Source organism: Miniopterus natalensis, chromosome 11 (assembly GCF_054644295.1).
Source record: "Miniopterus natalensis isolate mMinNat1 chromosome 11, mMinNat1.hap1, whole genome shotgun sequence".
NCBI lineage: Eukaryota > Metazoa > Chordata > Mammalia > Chiroptera > Miniopteridae > Miniopterus > Miniopterus natalensis.
The window spans coordinates 66,823,206-66,848,338 of NC_142091.1; the positions used below are offsets into that span (position 1 = coordinate 66,823,206).

General features: G+C 58.1%; 2 protein-coding genes across 3 annotated transcripts; one reads left to right on the forward strand and one right to left on the reverse strand.

Annotated features, from left to right (window-relative positions):
• Positions 1-2,559: 2,559 nt before the first annotated feature.
• On the forward strand, positions 2,560-23,518 carry MAPK8IP1 (mitogen-activated protein kinase 8 interacting protein 1). 2 transcript variants are annotated; one of them, XM_087821832.1, is made up of 12 exons: positions 2,560-2,660; positions 13,902-14,007; positions 15,943-16,239; positions 17,754-17,835; positions 18,133-18,942; positions 19,121-19,196; positions 19,787-19,959; positions 20,193-20,302; positions 20,424-20,540; positions 20,638-20,708; positions 20,827-20,925; positions 21,275-23,518. In XM_087821832.1, exons 1-12 carry the CDS (start codon positions 2,560-2,562, stop codon positions 21,345-21,347), a joined length of 2,115 nt encoding a protein of 704 aa, XP_087677958.1. In that variant the 3' UTR covers positions 21,348-23,518. The 2 variants fall into 2 exon arrangements, with proteins under 2 accessions (XP_087677958.1, XP_087677959.1); XM_087821833.1 differs by lacking the exon at positions 2,560-2,660 and adding an exon at positions 12,508-12,771.
• On the reverse strand, positions 21,976-23,233 carry FREY1 (Frey regulator of sperm-oocyte fusion 1). Its single transcript, XM_016203978.2, has 3 exons — positions 22,667-23,233; positions 22,466-22,539; positions 21,976-22,314 (listed from the first exon to the last, which is right to left on the reverse strand). The coding sequence occupies exons 1-3, from the start codon at positions 22,750-22,752 to the stop codon at positions 22,193-22,195; spliced, it is 282 nt and encodes a 93-aa protein (XP_016059464.1). The 5' UTR covers positions 22,753-23,233; the 3' UTR covers positions 21,976-22,192.
• Positions 23,519-25,133: the final 1,615 nt, after the last annotated feature.

The window sequence follows — 25,133 nt, forward strand, 5'->3', positions numbered from 1 at the left end:
CCTGGCCCAGGTGTCCCTGGGGCTGCCACAGAGCATTGCCCCAAATCCTGATCCAAGGGCCAGCACTGAGAAGAAATAGTCGCAGGCAAAATGCACTTTATACAGAGATTTCCTATTGCTGGGAAGGTGTGTTTCTCCCACAGTTTGTTTGTGAACATTCATTACTTGTTTCATAAATGTCTGATCCTGTCTGAGCAAAGCTGTGCTGTTGTCAATCTTGTGGGATGTCTGGGGACTGGGAGTTGTAAGGCTGAGCTGGAACCAGGAGCCTCTTACCCCTCCTTGGACATGCAGGGAAGTGGGGTTGGGGAGAGATGGAGGAAGGGGGAGGCTCCTAGGTGAGCAGCTGGAGCTCCAGCTCTTTGTCATAGTCGAGGGTCAATCAGCCAGGATGGTACTGAGCACTCCAGGCCCAGGATGAGGTTCCTGAGTGCATTGACCCAGCCTTTGGTCCACTTAAACCCCCAGGCTGGGGATCAGTCAGGCCTTTGATCCAATCCTTTACCTCAACTCAGACACTTAATTTAAGCCAAAGCTGTGTGGTGCAGAAGGGATGTAAGCCCTCTGGCTTTGGTTAGGTGGCGGAGATCTGCCCACAGCCAAGCCCAGGGCCTGGATGCTGACTTTGTCCCATGCCATCTGGCCAGAGAGTGGCCCTCTCTGCAGTGTGCATGGGCTTTCCTGTGGGGGGTTCTACCCATGGACCACTGGAAGTGAGAGCGTTAGCCCACACTCCAACATCCTGTGGGAAGGGGCTCAGGCAAGGCCAAGGGATATCATGAGCTGCCCTGTGCAGAGTGAGAAAGGAGAAAAGGGAGGAACTTGACCCTGGTGCTTGTCTCATTCTTGGCTCTGCTTTGAAGCTCCTGATGGGCCCCTTTCTTCTCTCCCTTCTCCTGGCTTCTATTTCATGTGGCCTAGGCTTGGCCTGGGGAGCTAAGAACAAAGGGATACCTTTGTTCCTGAGCAAAAGGTTCTGGAAGATGGAGTTTTCCTTACACACACACACACTCACATGTGCGCACCTAGCCTGAGGATGCTCCCTGTTGAGACAAGCACACACTCTAAGGAGCAGTTATTAGCCTCTGTGGTAAGACTGCTTTCATGCGAGGAAAAGCCAGGCATCACAGCAGTAGATGGTTACTGTTTGGGCACAGTGAAAGGAGCCTTGGCCAAGATAGGATAGGTAAGCTGGCCATTCCTTTGGGCCCAGGGCAGGGAAACCAAGGCCTTTGGCTCCAGGTATTAGGATGTTTGTTCTTGGGCCTGGAACTGGGGTGGTTTGCTGTAGGGCTGGTACCTGCAGCTCCTTTCTGGGTGCTACATTGAAGGAAAGAGGGTGGTTAACCAGTTGGCAGTCCAGCTTTGCAAATAGGGTTCCACAGGCTATGAAACAGTTTGGTCTGCCCCTTCTTCAGAGAGAGGTGAAGGACAGGACCTGTGGGGGTCTCTCGGGTGGCCAGAGAAGCCAGTGAGGTTTGGCTAGTGGTTCTATGACGCACCAAAGCTGATGCCCTGGGCTTGGCCAGCAGCCTGCATGTCCAGCAATCCATGCTCTGTGAAAACTTGCAGACCTAGCCCTCTTAGGGGAGAGAAGACCAGGGAGAAACCACAGCCTTAACCTAACATAGATAGGTACTGGAGGGAACAGAAAAACCACCAAAAGAATCCCAAGGAGGTAACTGTGGGCATAGAAGGAAAGGCCCCGAGTCTTAGAATGTGAGAAGCCAGCTATGGGGTGTCTGTGGGTGCAAAAGAGGGATGCTCTGCAGGGATTGCAGTTGAGATGTTAAGTGAGAAAAAGGAAAAATCTGGGAAAGTCTGGACATGAAAAAGAAGCTGGGAGACAGAAGTCAAGAGGAAGGGTTCAGCTCACCATTAGCTGTTTGGGGCTGAAATGGGGCTTGGGTCAATCTTTAGAAGACGCTCAAGGCAGAGTCCTTAGGAGAGTCGCCTTAAGGTAAGGGGACAGGATAGAGTGAGACCCAAACCTCAGGAGGAGATGGGCTCTTCTTGGCCTCTGTAACAACACATTTGTATTACGTTTCATCCCTACAACAACCATGAGATGGACAATTATTGTCCCCATTTCACAGATGAGAAAAACAAACCTTAGGACTGTTAAGTTACTAATGCAAGGCCACATCACCTATTCACTTGGGTAGCCAGGCGGTGACAGGTTTGAGCCACACACCCGACTCCAAACCTGGCTGTTCTAGGAGCTCACCCCGGACACCTTCAGCACCTCGGAGAGCGCCGGAGGGCGGGGCTAGCTGGCCCGGGGGCGGGGCGGGGGCGGGGCGCACGAGACCCCAGCGGGGGCCCGGGGGCGCGCGCCGAGGCGCTCCCGCCAGTCCCGAGAGCGGTGTGCGGCCCCGCGCGGTGCTCCGCCTGCGCAGGTGCTCCCGCCGCGCGGGTCGAGCCGGAGCCCCGCGGCGGCGGGGGGGGCGGCGGCGGCCCCTCGCCGCGCCCCCTCCTCCTTCCCCTCCGCCGCCTCCGCCGCCTCCGCCGCCGCCTCCGCGCCGCGCTCCGCCCGGATGGCCAGGGCTGTGCCGGAGAATGGAGGAGCGAGAGAGCGGCGGCCTGAGCGGGGGGGCCGCGTCCCCGCCTGCCGCCTCCCCGTTCCTGGGGCTCCACATCGCGTCGCCGCCCAATTTCAGGTGAGAACCCCGGCCTCTGCGCCCCGCCCTTCCGCCTGCTCTGATCTGCCTCGGCTCGCCCCTCACCCCACCCCACCCCGCCCCGCTCAGTCCCCAGCACACACACCTGGACCTCCGGGAACGAGAGGGCAGCCTCGAGACTGGGTCTCTTCCCTGGACAGAGCCCCCAGACCCCCCTCAGCCTCAAGTCCAGACCGATAGCCTCCGCATATCCATGGTGCAGCCAGCTCCCTCCGCCATTCCGTGTCCTAGGCGAGGAGATTCTGAGCTGAAATTGGAGGAGGGGGCGTGAAGGCTGCCTTCTCCCCCACTTCGTGGCCTGGGATCTGGGCTGAGATCTCAGAGGAGGCAGGCAGGCTTGCCTGTGCCCAGTCTGAAGCCTCCCATAAAGATGGGAGCAGGCTGGGGTGCCCTGCGGGTCCGAGTTTCTTGGGTCCGCGGACAACCTTGGTGCTGGAAGGAGGGAGTCGTGGGCCCCTCCCCCAGCCCTGCATGGCCAGAGGTGCTTCACTCCAGGCCTGGCATGGCCTGGACCTTCTGGATTTGGACAAGCACTGACTTTGTCAAGTGTGTGCAGGTGCAGAAGGCTCAGTCTTCTAGGCCGGGCTGTGGGAGGGGGAGTCTGGATTGGATGACCCAGGAATAGCCAGGAATATTGCATGTGTGTGGGGAGGGGGTCCCTGCTGGAGTAAGTACCCAAGACCCTGGTCAGTGCTCCTCTCTGCCCCTCTTCTTGCCCCCTATCTGGTGTTCGGCAATTGAGAGGTGGATTTCAGAGAAATGGACAGTGGGTGTGGTGGGGGAAGGGTTGATGTGCCTTCCCCATAATCCTGGCCCTAGTTGGAGAGGAGGAAGAGGAGGTGTCACTGCTCCAGAGCCTAGGAGAAGCAGGCCTGGACATACCCCATTGTTTTTCCATCTAATGAGCTGGCGCCTTCCCCTCTCCTGGGGTCCCCACCCCAGCTAGGCCCCAGCTGGGCTCTGGCGCCAGCCCCTCTTCTGACCAGGGAGTTGCTGGGCTCCCTGACCCTGAGGTGGGCAGGGACCCCTGTGGATTTCTAATGGCATCATCAGGACTAGAAACCTCCCCTGAGGCCCTGAGCTGAGCTGGGAAGACCAGCAGGAGGGGACCAGATGGAGGAGGGCCAAGCCTGAAGGCTCAGGGCTTTTGTGAGTAGTGCCTCAGAGTAACAAGGCTGAGGTCTGAAACTAACTCCACCTGGCATGTCACACACTGCCTCTGGGCAAACACCGACCCCCTACCAAGAGGCCCCTCTGCAGTGGAAGAACAATAGGCTTAGAGGGACCTGGGTTCAAATCATAGCTCCACCACTTTCTAGCTGCATTACCTGCGCAGGTTTTTGCCCTCTCTGAGTCCCATCTGTTAGGTGAGCTAATTAATATTGATTCCTTAATGTGCATCAAGTCGGTGCTTAACAAGTGTCAGCCCTCCCTCCTCACCAGCGGGCATCTATGTAGCTCCTTTCTGTTCAGAGCATTTTCCCAGTGCTGGCTCATTAGCCCTCATAACCACCCTGGGCGTGGGGATCAGTCTGCCCATTCTATACATGAGGAGGCTGAGCTTCAGAAAGGCAGGGAGGCTTGCCCAGGGACCATGAGGAAGTGAGAGCCGAGGCGGAACTGGAACCCAGGTCTGTGTGCTCAGTCCACTCTACCCCCAGGCCGTCTCGGCCCAGAGGACCGCTTTGCCTCCCCACACTTGCCTCCCCACACTTGCCTCCTGATCCCCAGGCGACAGTGCTCTCCACCCCTCCCTGCTCCCTGCAGGCAAGTTTTCATGGACGCTTTAGGGAGAGGAGCTGGCGAGGTGGATGCCAGCCAGTGAGTGTGTCCAGTCCTGGGCCAGGTGGGCAGGGGTGGCCATACGCCAAGCCTGAGGCCTGGGCTGGCCCTTCAGGACACTGTGGCCTGGCTGTGGAGACAAGGCTGGCTCGTGGGAATTAATCAGAGCAGTGTCCCTGGCCCCACATGGCCTGCCCTGTTGACTCCAGCAGCCCCCGCTGCCCTTTCCCTTGTCTAGCCTCTTGGATCCCTTAGCCTTGCTCGGGATCTGAGACGGTTTCTGCTCCCTGGTGGATCTTTGGAGGGGTCATGGATCCAACTGGCCTGGCTTCGGGTCCTGGCTTAGCCCTCTTAGCTCTGTGCCTTCTGGGCACTTAAGCCCCCAAGCCTCTGTTTATTCTTCTCCACGATGCAGGCTTTGGTTTCTGCACCGAGGAGCCCTAAGGACTGTGGAGAGCTGCATTCATGCAGACCTGTTGTCGTTGTTGTTGCTATTATTATTATTTGTGTGTGCGTGTGAGCCGCAGCAGCACTCTCAGCTTCCAGAAGGCATAAGAAGTCAGTACCTAAACTTTGGTTTACCCAGTGCCCAGCATAGAGCCTTATTGGCTTATTATTTAATTAAGGGTAAAATTGGGTGCTGCCCTACTGGAGTACAGAAAATAGGGGTGCGCAGTGTCAGAGGAAAACAGTGGAAGCGCCGCCACCCGCGAGGCTTCGCTTTGCCCAGCCACCATCTGAGCACTCTCTGCACAAGAGCACTCCCACCAGAACCACATAAACACAGTAGCATTATCCCCACTTTGCAGCTGAAGAAACTGAGACATAAAGAGATAGGGTAAGTGGCAGAGCTGGGGTTTGAACCCAGACAGTCTGATTTCAGAGTCTGGAATGTTGACAGAAAGTTGGTGGAGGGGTCAGCATGCCGTGGACCTGGAAGGGTGAGGAGCATTTGTTTGTTGCTAGTTGGTTTAAGTAAATATGTAGATGGGTTTTTTCCTGAGTATAAATATTCTCCATCCAGTTCTAGTAGTTGTCTCTAGATGTGGTGTAGGGGGAGGGATTTGCACTTACTGCGCTACTGCTGTATTACTTGACTTCTTATTTTTACAATAAATATAGGTCACTTTTGTAAGTTACACGATAAATTTAAAATTTAATATGATAGTGATACATGTTCATTACAGGCATATCTCATATTATTGCACTTCGCAGGTATTGCTTTCTTTACAAATTGAGGGTAAGACCCTCCAGCAGCAAAAAGATTATGACCTGCTGAGGGCTGAAATGACAGCTGGCATTTTTTAGCAATTTTTTAAATTAAGTTACGTACATTGGACTTTTTTAAACATAATGCTATTGCACATTTAATAGACTACAGTATAGTATAAGCATAACTTTTATATACACTGGGAAACCAAAAATTTGTGACATGCTTTATTGCGATAATCACTTTATTGCAGTGGTCTGGAATAGAACCCGCAATATCTTGGAGGTCTGCCTGTTTAACAATTTAGAAACTGGCGCAATTGAGCCGAGTGGGAGGAAGGGGAGGGACAGCAGGACATTCCATGTGGAAGGGACAGAGGATGCTCGGAAAGTAAAGCGAGCAGCCTGCCCTGGGTTCATGGGTTAAAGACTTTAGAAATCAGCTCATCCAAACCAACCCCCTCCCTCTTACTTCAGAGGAAACAAGCTGAGTGGTTTCCCCAAGAACACACAGCAATGTAGTAGCAGAGCTGGGACAGAACCCCAGCCTCATGACTCCTCGGATGGCCGTGTTCTTACCCCACCACAGTGCCTCAGGGGTGAGAGAGAGGCCACCACGAGGCACAGGGACCTCTTTACTTATCTCTTCACAAGGAGACACACTTGGCTAGTCCTTCGTTCAACCAACAAATATTTGCACTTTGCCAGGCTCGCCAGAGAGCCACTCCGGAGGCAGACAGTGGCCTGGTCATCATGTAGGCGGTGGTGTCAGACAGACAGACAAGGCCTTACTAGACAGGCTGGTAGGTGTGGGGGCTCAGGGCAGGGGCATGGGGGTCAGTGGGCCAGGGAAGGGCCCTCTCAGCTCAGGCCTGGTGGGTGAGTGAGCATCCCCCGGGAGGAGGAGGGGTGGGGAGGGGAGGGGAGGGGAGGGAGGGGCAGCATGGGCGAAGGGCCCAGCCGAGAGCGGGCAGGGGGTCTGCCGCCCAGTCTGGCACAGTGCGGAGAGCAGGGAAGTCAGAACTCAAAGGCTGTGTAGGGACCCTGGCCTGTTCACCCACAACCGGCGGGAACAGCAGGGGTGCAGGCAGGGAAGGGCCGCATGGGATGGTGCTGGGAACATCGCCCGGCGGCCAGGAGGAGAGTGGGCGAGGAAGTAGAGGGCCACCGGCCATCGTGCAGGTGAGGGAGGACCGGAGAGGACGCAGGGAAGCTGCGGAGCGTGGACTGATTGCGAGGGGCCTGGTGTGCGGAGTGGAGGCGGCGCAGGAGCCTAGGCTGCTTCTGGGCCCCCTGGGATGTGGTGCCCAACGGGAGAGGTTTGGCGAGCAGGGAGATGAAATCGTTATTAGACCTGCTGAATTTCAGGTCAGTGGTCATCGGTGGACCCATTTGGAGGGTTCACGTAGGCAGTTGGTTTGGGGTCTGGGGCTGGAGAAGATTGGGCTGAGCCGAAAGACCCTGGAGTTTCATCTTAGAGAGATGGCCACTGAAGCCTCAGAGAGAACATTGCTGCCCAGGGAGACAGCAGAGTGAAGGGAAATGGCCTGGGACCAGGCCGAGGAATGCTGGCTGTGACCTGTTCAGCTGGCCATGTTTTGTGGGTGGAGGGGAGGAAAAGTTGGTGCTGCTGGAGGAGCCGCCCCACCCCTGGTCCAGGTCCTGATGAACCTCTGGTGCGGGGACAGTGCCTCACACAGCAGACACGGACAAGGCAGCATTTCCACCCTGGTTCTTTGATGTGAGAGCCTTAAAGTCGGTCTCTGGATTGTTGGGACCTGGCCAATTGTGGCTCAAGGCCCCAATGGATTCCACAAACTGGGTCACTGGCACCGTCCCCACTAGGAGTTCTTGCCCATCTAGAGCACCATCTCTGTCCCGTGCTCCTACTCTTGTATTCATTCAAAACTCTCCAGGAGCATCGATGTGGGTCTTGCCTCATTCTGGTCCTCAAGATGCACGCGGTGCTGTTACGGAGCTCCCAGGGCCACAGTCAACCAGCACTTCCTCTAAGAAGCATTTATTTAGTGTCTACGGTATACAGGGTCTTGGGCTTGTGCACGGATTAGAGCAAGGGTGGGGAGTCGGTGCCAGGGTGAACATGATGCCCTCAGGAAACACAGCTCTGTGAGGGTGGGCAGCGCAAAACGAGGGCTGGGAGCCTGGCTTGAGGCTGGTGTGACCTGGTGCAGAAAGTCTGTCATGGAGAGCAGAGGAAAGATGATCTCCCAGGTCCCACCACCTCACGACCACGATTGCGTTCGTGTTTCTTCCTGCGTGGGATTCATCACTTGAAACCATAGGTCACATTCTGGGTTTTGCTCACTATATTGGTTGCCATTTTCCACATTAATACATAGACTTCATAACATTCATCCAAAAGTCTGCATAACGTCCCATCCACTGGTGGCCAGGGTTTAACCAGCCCCTGGTGCTGGGCTATTTGGTTGTTTTCTTTTCTTTCTTTCTTTTTTTTTTTTAAATATATCTTTATTGATTTCAGAGAGAGGAAAGGAGGGGAGAGAGAGAGATAGAAACATCAATGATGAGTCATTGATCAAGCCCGCAACTGGGCATGTGCCCTGACCGGGAATCGAACCCCGATCGCCTGGATCCTAGGTCGATGCTCAACCGCTGAGCCACGCCCGGCCGGGCTATTTGGTTGTTTTCAGTCGCTCACTGGTATGAGGAGTCCTGTGTACAAGGATTTCCACATGTGGGATTGTTTCCTCAGGGTAATTTCCCCAAAGTCAGATCACTGGATCCCGGAGTTCTTGTTGCACATGGGCACTGAGGACTTCAAACAGATCAGACATGTTGTAACCCTAAGTAGGGGTTGTCCCTTGGATTTTGTTTCTTGGGTCGGATTCAGTTTTCCACCAGAGATCACCCCAGTGTGGACATGGTTGGGAAGGGAATTCCCAATCAGAGGAACAAACCCAGCCCGACCTGTGTCCACCCAGAGCTGAGGATGGGGGGGGAGAAGGTTCTAAGGATGGGGCTGGGCCTGGTTCAGCCCTACCCCACCTTTTCAGCCAGCCCTGCCCTTCCGGAGGCCTACACAGCCTACCCCAGACCCTGATGTAGGTGGGCACACGGAAAGTTGAGTTGAAAGGAGAGCTGACTTAGAGATTTCCAAGGGGAAAGTCTAGAAAGACCTGGGGACCCCAGTGGTTCATTCATTCAATAGCATTTATTAAGTACTTGTTAGGCACCAAGCATGGTTCATCGAGAGAGACATGATCCCACCCTATGGACCAACTGCCTCTAAGGAGAGCCCACCAGTGTCTGTAGAACCCAAAGGTAAAATTATAGTGACCTGGAATTACCAGCAGGAGGGACTAAGAGGACCGGTACCAGGGTTGTTTGACCTGGTCAGGGAGGTCAGAGAAGACTTTGTTGAGGGAGCCAGTGGGCAGGAGTGTGGAGAGTTGGGTGTTGGAGACCTGAGGTATGTGTGGGTGTGTGTGGGGGGGGATGATGATAAAGGCTACAGGGAAGAGGAAGCCCTGCTGAGCCTTCAGGCCACAGGTGAGAATTTTGGCCCCATTTCCTAAGGGCCAGGGGAAGCTGTTAAAGGATTCAGAGCTGGGGAGGGGTGGCAAGACCAGATTTGCCTTTTAAATGTTGGTTTTGGTTGCCCAGTGGAGAATGGCCTGGAGGGGAGCCAGAGGAAGTGGGGAACCTGCTCAGAGAGGAGCAGCCGATCCACAGGTGTCCCGAGAACCCCTAGGAGCCAGCTCTCTGCTCAGAACTCAGAAGGCAGAGAGAGGCTGGAGCCTTGGACCGCCGATGCTCTCTGTCAAGAGAAGGGCCCATGGGCACCCTGGCCAGGACCCAGGGTCGCTCAGCTAGACCCCTACCTCACTCCAGGGGAGCCAGGAGCAGGAACACAAGAATGCCTCTGAAATGCTGGCTCAGCTTTGGCCCTGCTCAGCTAACGCCTCCACACTTGACCACATAACCCTTGTTTTCCATACAGATCTGACTCGGCCTCCTACTGAGCTGGACCGCCGCTGAGAAAGGGCTGGGGCTGCTGGGGGCCATCGAGGATAGCAGGGTGGCGTGACTGCTCCCGGCAAGGGACAGGCCATGAAATAAACACCCGACACAAAGGGCCTGTGTGTCCGTGTAGGAGAGCCCCGCTCAGGGAGGGTGGGGGTGCGGAGAACGGCATGTGCAGAATGCGCCGAGGAGCCGCTGGGCAGAGGAAGGACGGGCCCCGACTAGCGGGCCACGAGGTTAACGCAGAAGAGGGGCCTCGAATATAAAGATAGACTCCAAAGGTCAGGGCAGTCTCGGGAGTCCAGACTCACGACACAGAGTCACCGAAGGTTAATGTGGATGAGACCTCGGGGACATCTCACCCGAATGGGCGAGCAGGCCTGATGGATGGCAGCGGCTGCTCCGAGGGGAAGCGGCTGAGGCCTCTAGCTCCGGAGGCCAGGGACGGAGACCTGCCGAGGGCTGTGACGCAGCTTGAGGCGGCGTCCTGCTGCTCAGGCTCAGGTTTCCATGGGGAGGTGGGTGGTGGGACCAGGAGCCGGCCTCCCTCCTTTGCCCTCCCTCCACTCCCTCTTCCCCTCCATCTTCTCTCTCCCCCTGCCCACAGTTGTCTTACTTGAGCCTGGAGGAACCAAGGGTCTGTTTAGCTTTCCCCCCACGTAGGGTTCCCTGGGTGACCGGGGCCTTGGAGGAGCAGGAGAAGGGCCAGGGTGGGGCCTGGGGGGGGGATGGTGGCTTGCAAAGGGGGCTCCTTGGCCAGTCTGTCCCTTCATCCTTGGTCACGGCCTCCTCACTGCACCACAATTCACAAACTCCTTCCTGTGAACCCTCACCAGCCCCTGAGGGGGTGGGCGGTGTGGGTAGCCCCATTTTATATATGGGGAAACCGTACCTACACCTAGATCTGAGCCTAGAGTCCCCATTTGGAAAACGGGCAAAATAAACCCTCTCTGAAGGTTGTAGTGAGGACTGAGGGAGATGCAGGGCTTCGGGAAGGCTAGTGGCCAGGGCACGACGGCTGCCCAGGAGATGGAGCCGCTGCTCCTCACAAGTGGAGCTGGGATTTGATCTCAAGCCTCTGGCCTCTAAGCCTGACATGGTGACCATTCTACCATCCTGCTCGCTTATGAGAAAAAAGATAAGGGGCTCCCTTAACCCGCCCGCTGGAGCTGGGGCTCAAGTGCAGGCTGCTGGGCCCCAGGACGGTGCTCTTTCCGCTGCTGCCCAGGTGACCGCGGCTTCCTCATGAAACAGCGGTCCCTGCCCACCCCAGACCTGCCCTCCCAGGAGGTGGGAACAGCAGCAGACCAAGGGTGTGGAGATGAGTTGGGAAGCACGCTAAGGATAGCATCTGACAAACATCGAGCACGCCTGTGCTGAGTGCCCAGTGTGTACAAGAGGACCTGACTGCTCCACCTTCCAGGAGCATGCAGTCCAGACCCAGCTGGGAGGGAGGGGACCTGTATTCACCACCTGTTGGGTGCATGGGGGGGGGGGGGTGCGCTCCATCCACCTTTGGAGCAAACTGGGGTGTTTGATGGGGGTTTCCTGTCTGCTCCACCATACCATCTTGCGCCCACACAGATGGTGACACCTACCACAAGCAAGAGGATAACAGGACTAGTGATTGTGGCATGAGGATGGAGGGGCAAAGGGAGGCTTTCTGAGGAGGGGGCTAAGCTGAGCCTTTTTCCAGCGAGCACAGGTGACCAACCTGCTATGTGCTCCATCCAAGCTCTAGGTTAGACCCTGGGAGGCAGGTGCAGGAGACACAGGAGCTGGAGACCTAGGACGCTGGGCCAAGGTGTTGGCTCCCAGCAGGGACCCCCGAGTGGGGGGCAGAGGGGTGGTGTTTCAGGCAGCTTTGCCAGATAGTGGCAGGTGGGGTGGAGTGGTGCAGGCATGGGGGGACTGAGGCAGGTCAGCCAGTGAGGAGGTCCGCAGGGGCAGGAGCAGGACCAGGGCTGGGCAGTGAGGAAGGGGAGACACTGATGTTCACAGGGGGCACGGGCAGAGCGGGGAGAATCCGAGGGCATCTCTGAGACGCCCAGTGGTCCTGCAGCTCCCTAATGCTGGCTGAGTCCCAGGGGTGCCCTCTCGGTGACTGTCCAGGCAGCCAGTGTATATTAATCGTTTACTTAGTGCCAGCCACTCAGTTCTCAGGGCCAGAGAGGCTGCCCTCCAGGGGCCTTCCAGTTTCTGCTTATGTCACTCCTAAGTGACAGGAGGTTCATATCTCCCAGGCCACCCTTTCAGCCCCGCGACAAGGGTTCCACGCATGGTCTGCCCTTTCCCTGGCTGTGGAGCCTATGTGCCCACCCCTGAGTGCTGAAGCACAGAGCCCGAGGCAGGGGCAGGGTTCTCTTCTGCACTCAGTGGGCAATAGAGACAGGCAGACTCGCCCCACTCAGCCCTGTCTGTATATTGCTTGAGCCCACAGAAGCCTCCCTGAGGAGCTGTGAGGCAGAGCGTGTAGCTGTGGGCCATCCATTCGTGGAGGATTTCAGGTACCCCCCCCACCCCACTCCCATCTGGTCATCAGGCGCCCTGAGTGTGGCGCTGGCCCTTTAAAGCAGATCAGGGGCTGGCTTTTGGGGGAAACAGCCCAGATTTCTGCTATCTGCTTACATGCCTGGGCCAGGGAGGGGGGCCACCCCAGCCCCCAAAAGGGGCATTGGAAGGGCAGGTGGAGCTGGTAGCATTGATTGCGGTAACCTGATCCCGCGGGGGAGGCGGCAGCGTCGGAGGCAGCAGCGCATCGGCAGGGGAGGAAGCTGCCTGCAGCTGAGGGCTGGGCAGGAAGAGCTGGGGCTGGGGCCTGGGTCCGCAGCCGCCGCCTCCTCTCCCGGCCCATGTATTTTTAATGAGCTCCCCAGGCTTCTGCAGCGGGCAGGACGCAGAAAGGCATGCCCAGGCCCAGGCCTGTGGCCCCAGCCCTGCCCAGAGCCCTGGCCCCCCTACCCTTCTGGGCATGAGAGGGTGGCCCTGGGGCCCTGAAGCCCCCTGGCCGGGCAGGGCTCTCCATGCAGCTCTTCCTGAAGATGGATTCAAGCCCAGACAATGACAGCTGGTTGGAGGATCAGTGGGAGCACTGGTAGGGGTGTGGGGGTTGGTGGGGAGGGGGGAAGCTTGGGGGGGGCAGCTCCATTGAGCTCTGAGTCTCTGTTTGGTCTGACTGAGGTGAGAGATAGAGGGCTTGGGCCTCCTAGGCTGCCCTGGGCGCTGGGCCACTACCTCTCCTGGGTGACCTTGGACTGTGAGTCTCTTGCTCTAAGCCTCAGTGTCTTGGTCTTCTTTGGGAAAAGGCTCAGAATCGTTCCCAACTCCCCCCACAAAATTCTCCAAAATGTCCCACTCACACCAAAGCAGGTGGAGCTTAGGGCTGGGGCAGGCGGGCACCGCAGTGCGGTGGGGCACAGGGCTGGCCTGGGGCAGAGGGTTCCAGTACAGCCAGTTAGTGTCCTGGTGCTGAAGTGCTCTGGGCTGCCTCCTGAGCTCATCGCACCTCCAGCCCCCAACCCGGGGCCTTCCTCGACCCCATCTGTGCAGCCTCCTGTTCGGGGTCCATATCTGGGCAAGGCAATTTTGTGGTTGAAGAGATGAGACCAAGAACACAGAATAGAGGCCTAGTCTGTCCTGGAATAGGCTGAAACTACCCACACTGACACCAAATTTCCCTTCATTGCTCCATGGTTAAAGCAGCGTGGGTCTTCCCGGGCTCCGGGAATGGTGCCTGGGAGCGGCCTCTGCCAGCGCCTCAGGTTTTGTTGCTGCAGGGCTTGGACGGGGAGCCCCTCAACTCCAGGCATCCTGCGGAGTCTCTTCTCAACTCTTCATAATCACCATAGGTGAACTGGCTTTGGCACCTGCCTTGACCCTGGGAGGCATTTCTCTGGCAGAGCTAAGGCTCTGACCAGCTGGGCCTTCCAGGCACTGCCTCTTGTTTGGCAGCAGGATGGACAGCTCCCAGCCGGGAGGAGCAGGAGTAGCCTGGAGCCTCCCCTTCTACTGCCACCCCAGGAAGACTGCCTTTGGGCATGAGCCCAAAATTCTTTCCCTGCCTGTTAGTTACCCCTTGCATTGGCACAGGTAGACTCCAGGTCCCATCCTCTGGGGCTGTGATCTGCCTTCGAGGGGCTGCCCCTTGGAAGACATATTAGGGAGACATCAGTGGGCTGAGCAGTCCCTGTGTTGTATGTAACTTTGGCTTCCTGTCCCCACCAGGCTCACCCATGACATCAGCCTGGAGGAGTTTGAGGATGAAGACCTCTCAGAGATCACGGATGAGTGCGGCATCAGTCTGCAGTGCAAAGACACCCTGTCCTTACGGGTAAGGTGGGCTCCCAGGAGCCCAAGTGGGGTGGCAGAATGGGTAGGGATAAGATTGAGGGCATCCCCAAATCTACAAAGGGGCTTTCAGGGTCTGTACGGCACCCTCATTAAGTGAAATAACATACAGGCGACATTCAGTACAATGCTTGGCACATCTTGGGCCTCCATTCGATTTTATCTTCTTTTTTTGCCAGGATTTAAGGCAGGAGACAGCTCCTTCAACTGCCCACAAGAAGGGAGAGGGCAAGAAGTCTTGAGGTCTAGGACAATAGCAGTTAGGGCCTTAGTTAGGGGAAAGCTCAGGAATACCCCACATGCTTTCGGGAGTGGCCTTGGCAGAGGGCCTGAGGCAGAGCAGGGTGGGGCCTGGTGTACTCTGCAGTGCTTTGGGGCAGGAAAAAGGAGCCAAGCACTCCCTCTGCTGCCCTTGCACCAAACCACACCACATGGCCTCTCAGGCCCTCTCGGGCCTGCAGTCTTAAAGGCCCCTTTGAAGGGTTAACCCAGCATTGCTGCTGCTTTTGACCCCATGGCTTTGCCTTAGGACAGATGGCTTTACCCTGTCCCTAAAGTTCTGAATCCTGCCAGGAGGTCCTGAGCATCTGGAGCCTTTGGGTTAGATGGAGATCTCCTGTGTCTTTTCAGAACAGAAAGGAGGAGCCACTAGTCAAATGGCTAGTGGAAATGGAAGGCAGAGCATGGGGCTAGGTTGCAGAGCCCAGAGCTTCTCTCAGCCCCCAGGAGGGTGGCTGACCAAAGTAGGCATGGTGTTAAGGGAGTGGTTAGCAAAGGAGTGAGTTGGGATGGGGTGCCTGTCTCTGTGTTGTCCTCCTATTGTCCCCAGAGATTCTGTAAGTGCTGCCAGACAAGAAGAAACCAAGGGGGCAGGCAGAGAATAACCCTCCAGTTATCTGTACCCCAACCCTCCACCCTCTGGCCAGGCTAGGAAGGGATGGAGGCAGAGGCCATTTATTCTGGACTTGGGGAATGGCCCCAGGGCCCTGACAGCTTCTCTAAGGTCATACACCTGTTTCTCTTCCCCCACCATCCACTCCCCCAACATGCACAGGCAGAGCCTTGCAGAGGGTGGTCCTGCAACCAGCTGGGGCCCTGAGGCCCTGGGCCGCACCTGTGGGCCTGAGACAAGCTCCAGGGGGCTTTCACACACTTTCGCCAGTGAGTCCTCACCTCTCTGGGAAGCTGGGAGGCAGTTTAACTGGTGAAGGAACTGGAGGGTCAGGAGATCTGTCCAAGGTGCCAGGGAGTTAGTGGCAGAGCTGGAGCTAGAACAGGGCAGAACTCTCAAGGTTAGGCTGTCCTGAGGGAAAATCTCAGGTTGGAGGGGACAAGGCCCATGGACGAGAGGGTGGGGGGTGCCACTGCCTGTGCAGGTGCCCCTACTTGCCCCTCCACTTCCCCATCGGTCTTCCAGACGCGCTCGGGTCCTCCTGTCCGCACTGCGGCCCTTCTGCCATCCCTCGCCTGGCTGAGACGGTTTCCCTAGTTTTCCTCACTGCCTCCTTCAAATACGAATCCCCACCCCATCCCTTGCGGGGCGCGAACTCCTTGGCGACCCTTCGTCCCCATAGCAACAGCGGTGACCTCACTCTAGGCTCGGCTTACAAGCCGGGTGAGGCCTCGGGCCGTTGCCAAGGGAACGGGAGGGTGCAAAGAGTCAGGAAGAGGGGCCCGTGAGGGGAGAGGTGTGGACTGCGAAAGGCGCCGACTGGAGTGGGGAGGAAGCGGCCTCGCGCGTCCTCGCGCGTTCTCGCGGGGGGGGGGGCGGCCTCCTCCCCCCGGGCGCCCGCCGCGCTCCCCCTCTCCCCCCTCTGTGCGCCGCAGAATGGACTCGCCTGGGGGCGGGGCGCGGCGCCTCGGCCCCGCCCCGGCCCCGACTTGGCCCCGCCCCTGACGCCCCCTCTGCGCCGCGCAGCCCCCGCGTGCCGGGCTGCTGTCTGGGGGCGGCGGCTGCGCGGGGAGCCGGATGCAGGCCGAGATGCTGCAGATGGACCTGATCGACGCGGCGGGCGACACTCCGGGCGCCGAGGATGAGGAGGAGGAGGACGAGGAGGAGCGCGCCGCGCGGCGCCCGGGAGCGGGGCCGCCGGAGGCCGAGCCTCGCCAGGAGCCGGCGCCCCGCGGCCAGGGCCAGGGCCAGGGCGGCGGGGACACTTACCGGCCCAAGCGGCCCACCACACTCAACCTCTTCCCGCAGGTGCCGCGGTCTCAGGTGAGGTGCCCGCGGGGCGGGGCGGGGACGCAGGGCCGGCTCCCTGGGTCGGGGCCCGACGTGGGATGGGGGCGTGAGGAGGTGCTGCGGGGGACTCGCCCGTCCAGCGGGGAGAAGCCTCCCGCCTGGTGAGACCTCCCAGGGCTTCCCAAGGGGGAGGTCCCTGGGCAGGTGGCCCCGAGGCAGGTGAGATCTGTCTTAGGGAGAGGGCCCTTGAGGAGGAGGGGACAGTGGAAAGCTCTGAGCCAGGAGAGAAGAGGGGCATTAAGAGAGCAGGGCTTCAGGGGTTGCAAAGATTTGGAGCTTGGGACCTTAGGCTGTGGCAGGGTTTCCTGTTTAGGATTTGGGGCTCCTGTAAGGTGGGCAAGAAGCAGGGCCTGGAGAAAAGGGAATATGAAGTGGCAGGTGTGGTGGGAGGTCATGGGAAATTGTGAAGAGTTGGGGATGGGGACCCCAGAGGCAGCAGCCAGTTTGAAATGTGGGCAGCTGGGAATTCCCATAAGGCAAGAAGGAGAAATGGGAGGTGGAGCTGCTTGGTGGAGTTGGGGGCCTAGGGCCCCTGGGCTGGGTGGCTGGATGCCAAAGAGGGCTGAATAGGGTGGGGGAGAGTGGCTGTGGCCCTTTGTCTTCCAGGCCCAGTCAGGAGAGGGACAGAGGAGTTCAGGGGGGTGGGGCTGCTGGTGGAGAGTGCAGGGGCTGCAGGGAAAGGATCAGTTCCTATCCCAGGACCCTCAAGGGTGGATTTTGGCAGCCAAGTTCATGAATGTGAGGGCCTGTGAGGGTGCTCCCAGGGAAGGAGGCCTGTGTGTGTGTAGGGAGCCTTGTATGCAGGCCTTGTGGAGAGGGTTCCGGGGGCTGAGAATGTGGCATGGGAAGTCCAGGAGATCCAGCAAGAAGGGATCCGACAAGTATATCTGTCATTCCTCAGTCATGTGCTCCTGGGGGGTGACGGAACCATGTTGTGGATTCATCATTTGGATGATTCATCCCCAGTCCCTAGGCCAGCTGCTGGGGAGACCCTTCCTCGCCCTTTTTTCAGGCTATGCAGGCTGCCTCTGCCCCTTCCGTAGGTCATAGCTAGGCCGTAGCTTCCTGAGCTTCAGGGGACTTGGGCTGGAAGCGAGAGTCTTCATGTCTGGGACTGGGGGTCTGGCTCTGTACCCAGATGGCTTCTGCTTCTCCCCCAGCCTTCTTCCCCACTCACCACCACACACATTGGCCATCGCCACCGTTGTGGAGGCTGATAAGAGCATCTCCCTAAGGCTTGGCCAGCTTCCCTGAGCCAGGAAGAAGGGCTGGCTTGAGTCAGTAGGCCGGGCTGGGAGGGCTGGGGCTTGCCACCTTTCCTGCCTGCTCCAGAGAGGGTTCGGGGTGAGGTCCTGGACAAGTAGTGGGGGTAGGGGTGCAGCAAATGGCCTAGGGATGGCCTGATGGGGCAGGGCCAGGGCCAGGGCCTCCCTGTGCCGGGCACTGTTGACCGCTCCTGTCACAAGGGCCTTTTGTTCCCTGCATAGGACACGCTGAATAATAATTCTCTGGGCAAGAAGCACAGTTGGCAGGATCGGGTGTCTCGATCATCCTCACCCCTGAAGACAGGTAAACCAGTGCCCTTTCCCTCACCTGGACTCCCACCTGTCCTGACCCCAGTCCCCACTGCAGAGAGCAAACCCAATAGTCTCCAGCTTGCGAGTGGAGGTAAATGCCTGTCCCTCAGCCTTGAGTAGGCCCATCTGAGGTCAGCTGTGGCATGAATGAGAGGGCTGGCCCTAGATCCAGCCATGGGCCTGTTGCTGGGTGGACATGCTGAGTGAATGTGCTGAGTGTAGAGAGCAGGTAGCCTGGGAGTCATGGGTGAGGGCACCTGCCCTCAGCATTGACCTGCCTGCTCTCCAGGGGAGCAGACGCCGCCACACGAACACATCTGCCTGAGCGATGAGCTGCCCCCCCAGAGCAGCCCCGCCCCCACCACAGACCGAGGCACCTCCACCGACAGCCCTTGCCGCCGCAGTGCTGCCACCCAGATGGCACCTCCCAGTGGCCCTCAGGCTGCCCCACCTGGTGGCCGGGGCCACTCGCATCGGGACCGCATCCACTACCAGGCGGATGTGCGGCTAGAGGCCACGGAGGAGATCTACCTGACACCAGTACAGAGGCCCCCAGACCCTGCAGAGCCCACCTCCGCCTTCTTGCCGCCAGCTGAGAGCCGGATGTCAGTCAGCTCTGATCCAGATCCTGCCACCTACCCCTCAGTGGCAGGGCGGCCACATCCCTCCATCAGTGAGGAGGATGAGGGCTTCGACTGCTTGTCCTCCCCAGAGCGGGCTGAGCCACTAGGAGGGTGGCGGGGGAGCCTGGGGGAGCCTCAGCCGCCCCCACGGGCCTCGCTGAGCTCGGACACCAGCGCGCTGTCCTACGACTCAGTCAAGTACACGCTGGTGGTGGATGAGCATGCTCAGCTGGAGCTGGTGAGCCTGCGGCCGTGCTTCGGAGACTACAGTGACGAGAGTGACTCGGCCACTGTCTATGACAACTGCGCCTCTGTCTCCTCACCCTACGAGTCAGCCATCGGGGAAGAATATGAGGAGGCGCCCCGGCCACGGCCCTCTGCCTGCCTCTCCGAGGACTCCACGCCCGACGAACCCGACGTCCACTTCTCCAAGAAGTTCCTGAACGTCTTCATGAGTGGCCGCTCTCGCTCCTCCAGTGAGTCTGCAGCAGGAGCGGTGGGGGATCTGGGTGGGAAGAGCTGAAACGAGGGTGTTCCTGGGTGGTGGCCTCAGGCCCATCCCGTTCAAGGCATAAGGACTGAGCTTCCTACCTCCTCCTCAAACCTCACCTGAGCTGGGACCTTCCTCCTCCAGCTAGTTCCCTTCACCCATAGGTGCAGAGTCCTTTGGGCTCTTCTCCTGTGTCATCAACGGGGAGGAGCAGGAGCAGACCCACCGGGCCATATTCAGGTAAGAGCACCAGAGCTGGGTTGGCCAGACAGCAGCTGGCGCCACCCCCTCCCTGCCTCTGCCATCACCACATGGCCTAAATCCAACCCCACCACTAGCATTCAACCATCCACTCAGCCCCAGGAGACCGTGTCCCCCCTCTCGGAACTCAGAGTAGGGTGACAGAGTGGATGGTTTCCGTGCAGTGTGGTCTTTGCTGCTCTGTTAGAGTGCAGGAGTGAGCACCTGATCTGCCCAGGACCAGAGCCCAGGAGGGCGCCCAGCAGAGCAAATACCTGACCCCACACCAAACCCACCCCCCTCACTCCCCTCCATATGGAAGTGCTTGCTTCCCATCACCTGTCACAGTAGCAGCTCTGGTCACTTCCTTCCTTGGCCCGTGAGTTCCTCCATAGCAGATGCACATCTGATTGACTTTGGTCCCCACCCCCGGGAGTCAGCATTGACAGGCTTACAGATGCTTTGCAAATGTTTATTGAACTAATGATGCAGGTGCAGCTCCCAGACCCCAGAGCAGGGTGGGGTGTAGATGGAGGGCCTGGCTGGAGAGGCCCTCTGGAGAAGTCCTCACATGCTTTCTCTGGGGACAGGTTTGTGCCTCGACATGAAGACGAACTTGAGCTGGAAGTGGATGACCCTCTGCTGGTGGAGCTGCAGGCTGAGGACTACTGGTATGAGGCCTACAATATGCGCACAGGGGCCCGGGGCATCTTTCCTGCCTACTATGCCATCGAGGTCACCAAGGAGCCTGAACATATGGCAGGTAGAGTTCCTTTCCCCCTGCCTGGTGCCACCAGACTCCACACCTTCCCTGTCCCAACTTGCTGCCCGGTGAGCCTCTGCTCCAGATCTCAGCACCCAGGGAGGGGCCGAGCAGAGGTGACTTTGGGTCAGTTTCACAATTGATTAAAGTGAGGCCCAGCCAAATTAGGACATCTGTGGATTGTGGCACCCTCTGCTGGCTCTGCCACTCCTCACTTCACGCTTGCTTTCCAGCCTTGACCAAAAACAGCGACTGGGTGGACCAGTTTCGGGTGAAGTTCCTGGGCTCAGTCCAGGTTCCCTACCACAAAGGCAATGACGTCCTCTGTGCCGCTATGCAAAAGGTACCTGCTTCCCACCCCCCTGGGGTGGATGCCCACACCCAGCCTAGTCCCTGCCCCCGTCCTCTCTTGGGAGAGAGACACACCACACCTGGCACCTGATGTTCCCATCCTTCACCCACAGATCGCCACCACCCGCCGGCTCACCGTGCACTTTAACCCGCCCTCCAGCTGCGTCCTAGAGATCAGTGTGAGGGGTGTGAAGATAGGCGTCAAGGCTGATGACTCCCAGGAGGCCAAGGTGACCACCCTGGCCCCTGCCCCCGCTCTCCCACCAAATCTCCCTCCTCTGCCCCCTGCAGGCTGATGACCACCCTCTTCTCCTCTTCCTCCTGTAGGGGAATAAATGTAGCCACTTTTTCCAGTTAAAAAATATATCTTTCTGTGGATACCATCCAAAGAACAACAAGTAAGTGGGAAAGAACAGAGGTCAAGGCATGGGCTGGGGGCTGAAGCCATTATGGCAGGACATGGGGGCCACAAATGTGGCTGCAAGGGTCCGAGCCCCCACTGCTGTCCTCCCACAGGTACTTTGGGTTTATCACTAAGCACCCTGCTGACCACCGGTTTGCCTGCCATGTCTTTGTGTCTGAAGAATCCACCAAAGCCTTGGCAGAATCTGTGGGGTACGTATGTGTGTCCCACCAAGCGCCAGGCCCACCAGCCAGCCCCAGTCCCAGGCCCCCAAGCACAGTCCTCGTGCTCAGTGTCACCCTCAGCCCTCCCCAGCTCTGCACACTGCCTCTGGGTCACAAAGCAAGGACCTTGAGAGGCCTGAGTGGTCTTGAGGAGTAGCTTCTAAATGTTTTTGCTGTTGGCCCCTTTCTTCAGTTGCAGCCTCACTCAGGAAACAATCTGTAGAGATTAGAGTTGAGCAGGGGGAACTGGAGCCCATGAGGGACCCCAAGGCTCCAGTTTGAAAATGTGGGTTAAGTTCCTGTTCTCTCCATCAGCATGTGTGTCTGTGCTTCCTAGGAGAGCCTTTCAGCAGTTCTACAAGCAGTTTGTGGAGTACACCTGCCCCACAGAAGACATCTACCTGGAGTAGCAGCGCTGCCCTGCCCTCTGCATCCCCCGGCCCTCGGGCCAGTGCCAGGACAGCTGGCTGCTGATGGGACATGGCACTTCTTGAGGAGGGGCACCTGCCATCGCCAGAGGGTGGGGAAGTGGAAGCTGTTGGCTGAGGGTGGGAGGGTGGGGATATGGGGAGAGGCAAATGCAGTTTATTGTAATATAAGGGGTTAGATTCATCTATGGAAAGAGCAGGCTGCCCGGGGATTGGGTGGGGATGAGGCTGGTCGGGCCTCTGGCCAGGCAGGATGCCTATTAAGGAGCAGAGGGTTCTGTCCCATCCTGGGCTGCACTCCCCCTGCCAGGGCCTCTGGCTCTCTGGCCATTGGCTTCTGCCTTGATGAAGCCGACGTCACCTGCAAGTGCCCACTCTGTCCCCAACTCCCAACCCCAACCAGGCTGAGCTCAGGCTGTGCTCAGCCACCTCCTGAGGACTTTCCAGGAAGGAAACGGCAGCAGGTAGAGGTGCAGTCCCTGTCCCCAGCTCTGTCACTTGTGTGGCCTCTGGATGGCTCCACCTCCAACCTTGCCGGCTTGCTGGGCCCGGCAGTTGTGCGGCCCCTCCAGGAAGGAGAGAGCCGCAGCAGGGCCCCCTGGCAGGAAAAAGCGGCTTTCCAGCTGGCCTGGGCCAGCCCGGCCTCTTGGCTGCTTCGGCTATAGCCGCATCTTGGTCCTGTCACCCTGGCCACAACTATTAAAGTGCCATTTCCTGCCTGGACCACAGTGGGTGTATCTACTTGGACCCTTCCCCAGCTCAGCTCATTTCCATCCCAGGAAAACCCAAGGCTTTGCTGCACAGAATAGCTTTATAAGGGGTTCCCATCACAGGGGCATGTTGAAGTAATACTCAGCCATGTCTGGTCCGTCCCGCTTGCGCTGCTGGGCCTGGGAGAGGAGGGGTTGAGGCCCTCTTGGCCATGGGTGCTTGGGTCGGATCCCATAGTCTAGAGAGAGAAGAGGGTACGGGTGGGGGAGAATCTGGTTTTGAATCTGGTGAAGTCTCCCTGAATATATGCTGTTTGGGGTAAGACGAGCCTGAGGCTGGACCTGGGTGCCCTCCGTAGGGCAGGGACGGGGAGGGATGCGCGATCGTACCATCCAGCAGGCCAGACAGTGGCTGTGAGAGTTCCAGGGGGGCCGAAAATTCCTCAGGAACAGATTGCTGAGGCCTGTGGGAGATGGTGGGGTGCTCAGCACTGGCCCCAAAGGCCACTGTCACCTCCCTGTGAAGCAGGGAGTGGTCCAGGATAACGGCACCAGCCTATTTAGCCCTGACCCTGTGCTCCTGGGAGTTACCTCAGCGGCAGGGGGTGGAGGAGTGCAACTGCCAGTAGGAGGTAGAGGAGGAAGAGGCTTAGCCCAGCCCTTGGGTACAGAGCCATCTCCTACTCAGGTCCCTATCCTGCCTTCTGTTGGCCCCTCCCCCAGCAGGATGGAACCCGCTGCCAACTCCCAGGGCCACCTCACAAAAGACATTAGTTCCAGGGCTGAGAGTCAGCACCAGCTCCTGACTAGGCCAGAAACCTTCATGCTGAGATTGGGTTTTTAATTTGTTTGATCTGACGCTGTAGGTCAGCAGGTGCCAAAACACATCTTGTTCTAGTGCCACTGCCCAAGGTTTAAGGGCACAGACCTTTAGTGTCAGTTCAAATCCTGACCTTGCCTCTTGTTAGGTGCACACATCACTTAATGTCTATGGGCCTGTTTCCTCTTTTGTGAGGTAAGGTACATACAAAATGTTTCCAAGGTCTGGCACACAGTAGGCCCTCAGCAGAGGTCAGGCACTGAATCTTTATCATCCAGAGCCCCACTCATTCCCGCTTAGCTTCCTTCCTGCCTCCTGCTACCACCACCACCATCTCCCTCCAACAGCTGCTGGCTGAAAAGCCCAGAGTGGTCACTCAGCTTGGCCAGCTCAGATTCCACTGGGGGATGCACTCTGAGGAACTTCACACTTAGCTCCCCACAGCTTCCAACAGCCTGGCTCGGCCTCCACAGGCCCTACCGCGGCCCCAGAGGCTGGACAGAGGGCAAGTTAGAGGTGGCAAAGCCTGGAACCTGCTCTTCTGGAGTGTAAGCTTCCAGAGGGCAGGATGCCCAGCACTGGACACCTAGTGGGTGCTCAATAAATATCGTTGAATGAATAAATGCAATGTGACAAGTGTACTGAGTCTCTTCACAGGCCTGAGGCTAAGTGTGGGGCCCTTTGTCTGGCTCCTGCTTGGCCCACTAATGTGGGGTTGACCTGCCTCACTCCAGAAGCCTTGAATCCAAGGCTTGAAAAACCAACCCTGGGCCCTACCCAGACCTGTGGGATCAGAACCTGAGGGCTGAGCTGGGGGTCCACACTTAGGAAACTCAGTTGCTTCTAAGACAGATCTACTAGCAGGTTTGATCCCTGCCTTCAATAGCAGAGGTGCCTCAGTCCCAGATATGGATGTCCCCCGTTTCCAAACCTGGCTCCTGGGCCAGAGTAGCCCCCTGAGGTAGACAACCCTGGAGTGTCCTCCAGTACATCTGTTCCCTGTGCTCAGAGCGCATGCGTTGACTTCTCATTGACCACCTACTTCCCTTTCTGTGTCCTGAACACCAGTCGCCTGCTTCTGTATCTGGTCCCCACCAAAGTTCACCCCTGCTGGGAACTGTAAGTTCCCCGACGCTCTAACTCTACATCCCTCGTCCCTCACCTGTCTTGCCTCCAAGATGCCACCTCGTCCTCTCTCTCCACCAGTCCCAAGGCCTGCCTGGGTTACTCCTAAACCTCTCTATTGGCCCCATCCACCATTCAAAGTCTCCACCAGCAATGCTACTGCCCCCACCCTCCATCTGTGCCTGTCAGTCCACCCCACACCTAGTAGCTGCAGTGCGGTTTGAAACAGGCCCCTTCCACACTGCCTCCCAGAGGCAGGTCCCAGTTTCTCACCCGGTATGTGATGGCCTGTTGGACTTGGCCCTGACCTTCCCCTCCAGCCTCATCCCCTCTGTTCCCGCCCTCTGCTCCCCTCTGCCCCAGCATGTCAAGTCACTGTGACACTACACATGCCGTTTTGTGCACATAGGGCCTCTTGCCCCAGCCTGCCCATCAAAAAATGGATGGAGCTTTTCCAATTTAAAAGCCTGCTGGAACAGAGGCTTCCCTGACCAGTGAGCCTTCCCCAGTCGTCAGCCTGAGCCGGAACACACCCCAAGCCTAGACTACCTTTCAAACACACTTGTACCCACTGCAGCAACCTGGCACGCTGCATGCATTCACACACCTGTCTCCTCCACCAATCGGTGAGAGCTGGCAGCGAGAACTATGCTGTCCTCATTTCTGAACACAGCAGAAGGCACAAAGCCCGCTACAGCAAGTGCCCAGCAGAAGATTGTGGGCCTCGAGCTGTGACCACCCACACTCAGTGCCTTCACTCCCAGCCCAGGGCCTGGGGTTCATGGCTTCTCAGAGGCACTGGGGACAGCAGGCCCCTCTGAGGGCCCTCCACCTGGGGGTCTGAGAGGTGAGGCACAACAGATACCAATGCAGACCGAGTTCTCGCGGAACCTAAAGAACCACCCATCTGGCTAGAAACCAGTAGCACAGTGTGGTCTGTTCACAGGCCAAAGGGAGTGGGGCAGAGGTTAGGAAAGGGAGGACCAGGCAGAACCTGCACCCAACTCCCTCCCAGCACTGCTCAGGCGGCTGTTCCTTCCAGCCCAGCGTCAACCCCAGGGCTGGCTGGTGCCTGGCATTCCTTTCCCTGCAGGGGCAAGGGGCACACAGAGG

Bases quoted from the DNA above. Each gene is read 5' to 3' on its own strand.
- MAPK8IP1 (XM_087821832.1), top strand. From the start codon at position 2,560: ATGGAGGAGCGAGAGAGCGGCGGCCTGAGCGGGGGGGCCGCGTCCCCG. The intron at 19,197-19,786 runs GTAAGAGCACCA...CTCTGGGGACAG, and splicing joins ACCCACCGGGCCATATTCAG to GTTTGTGCCTCGACATGAAG. The intron at 20,926-21,274 runs GTACGTATGTGT...TGTGCTTCCTAG, and splicing joins GCCTTGGCAGAATCTGTGGG to GAGAGCCTTTCAGCAGTTCT.
- FREY1 (XM_016203978.2), bottom strand. From the start codon at position 22,752: ATGGCTCTGTACCCAAGGGCTGGGCTAAGCCTCTTCCTCCTCTACCTC. The intron at 22,540-22,666 runs GTAACTCCCAGG...CATCTCCCACAG, and splicing joins CTCCACCCCCTGCCGCTGAG to GCCTCAGCAATCTGTTCCTG. The intron at 22,315-22,465 runs GTACGATCGCGC...TTCTCTCTCTAG, and splicing joins ACTGTCTGGCCTGCTGGATG to ACTATGGGATCCGACCCAAG.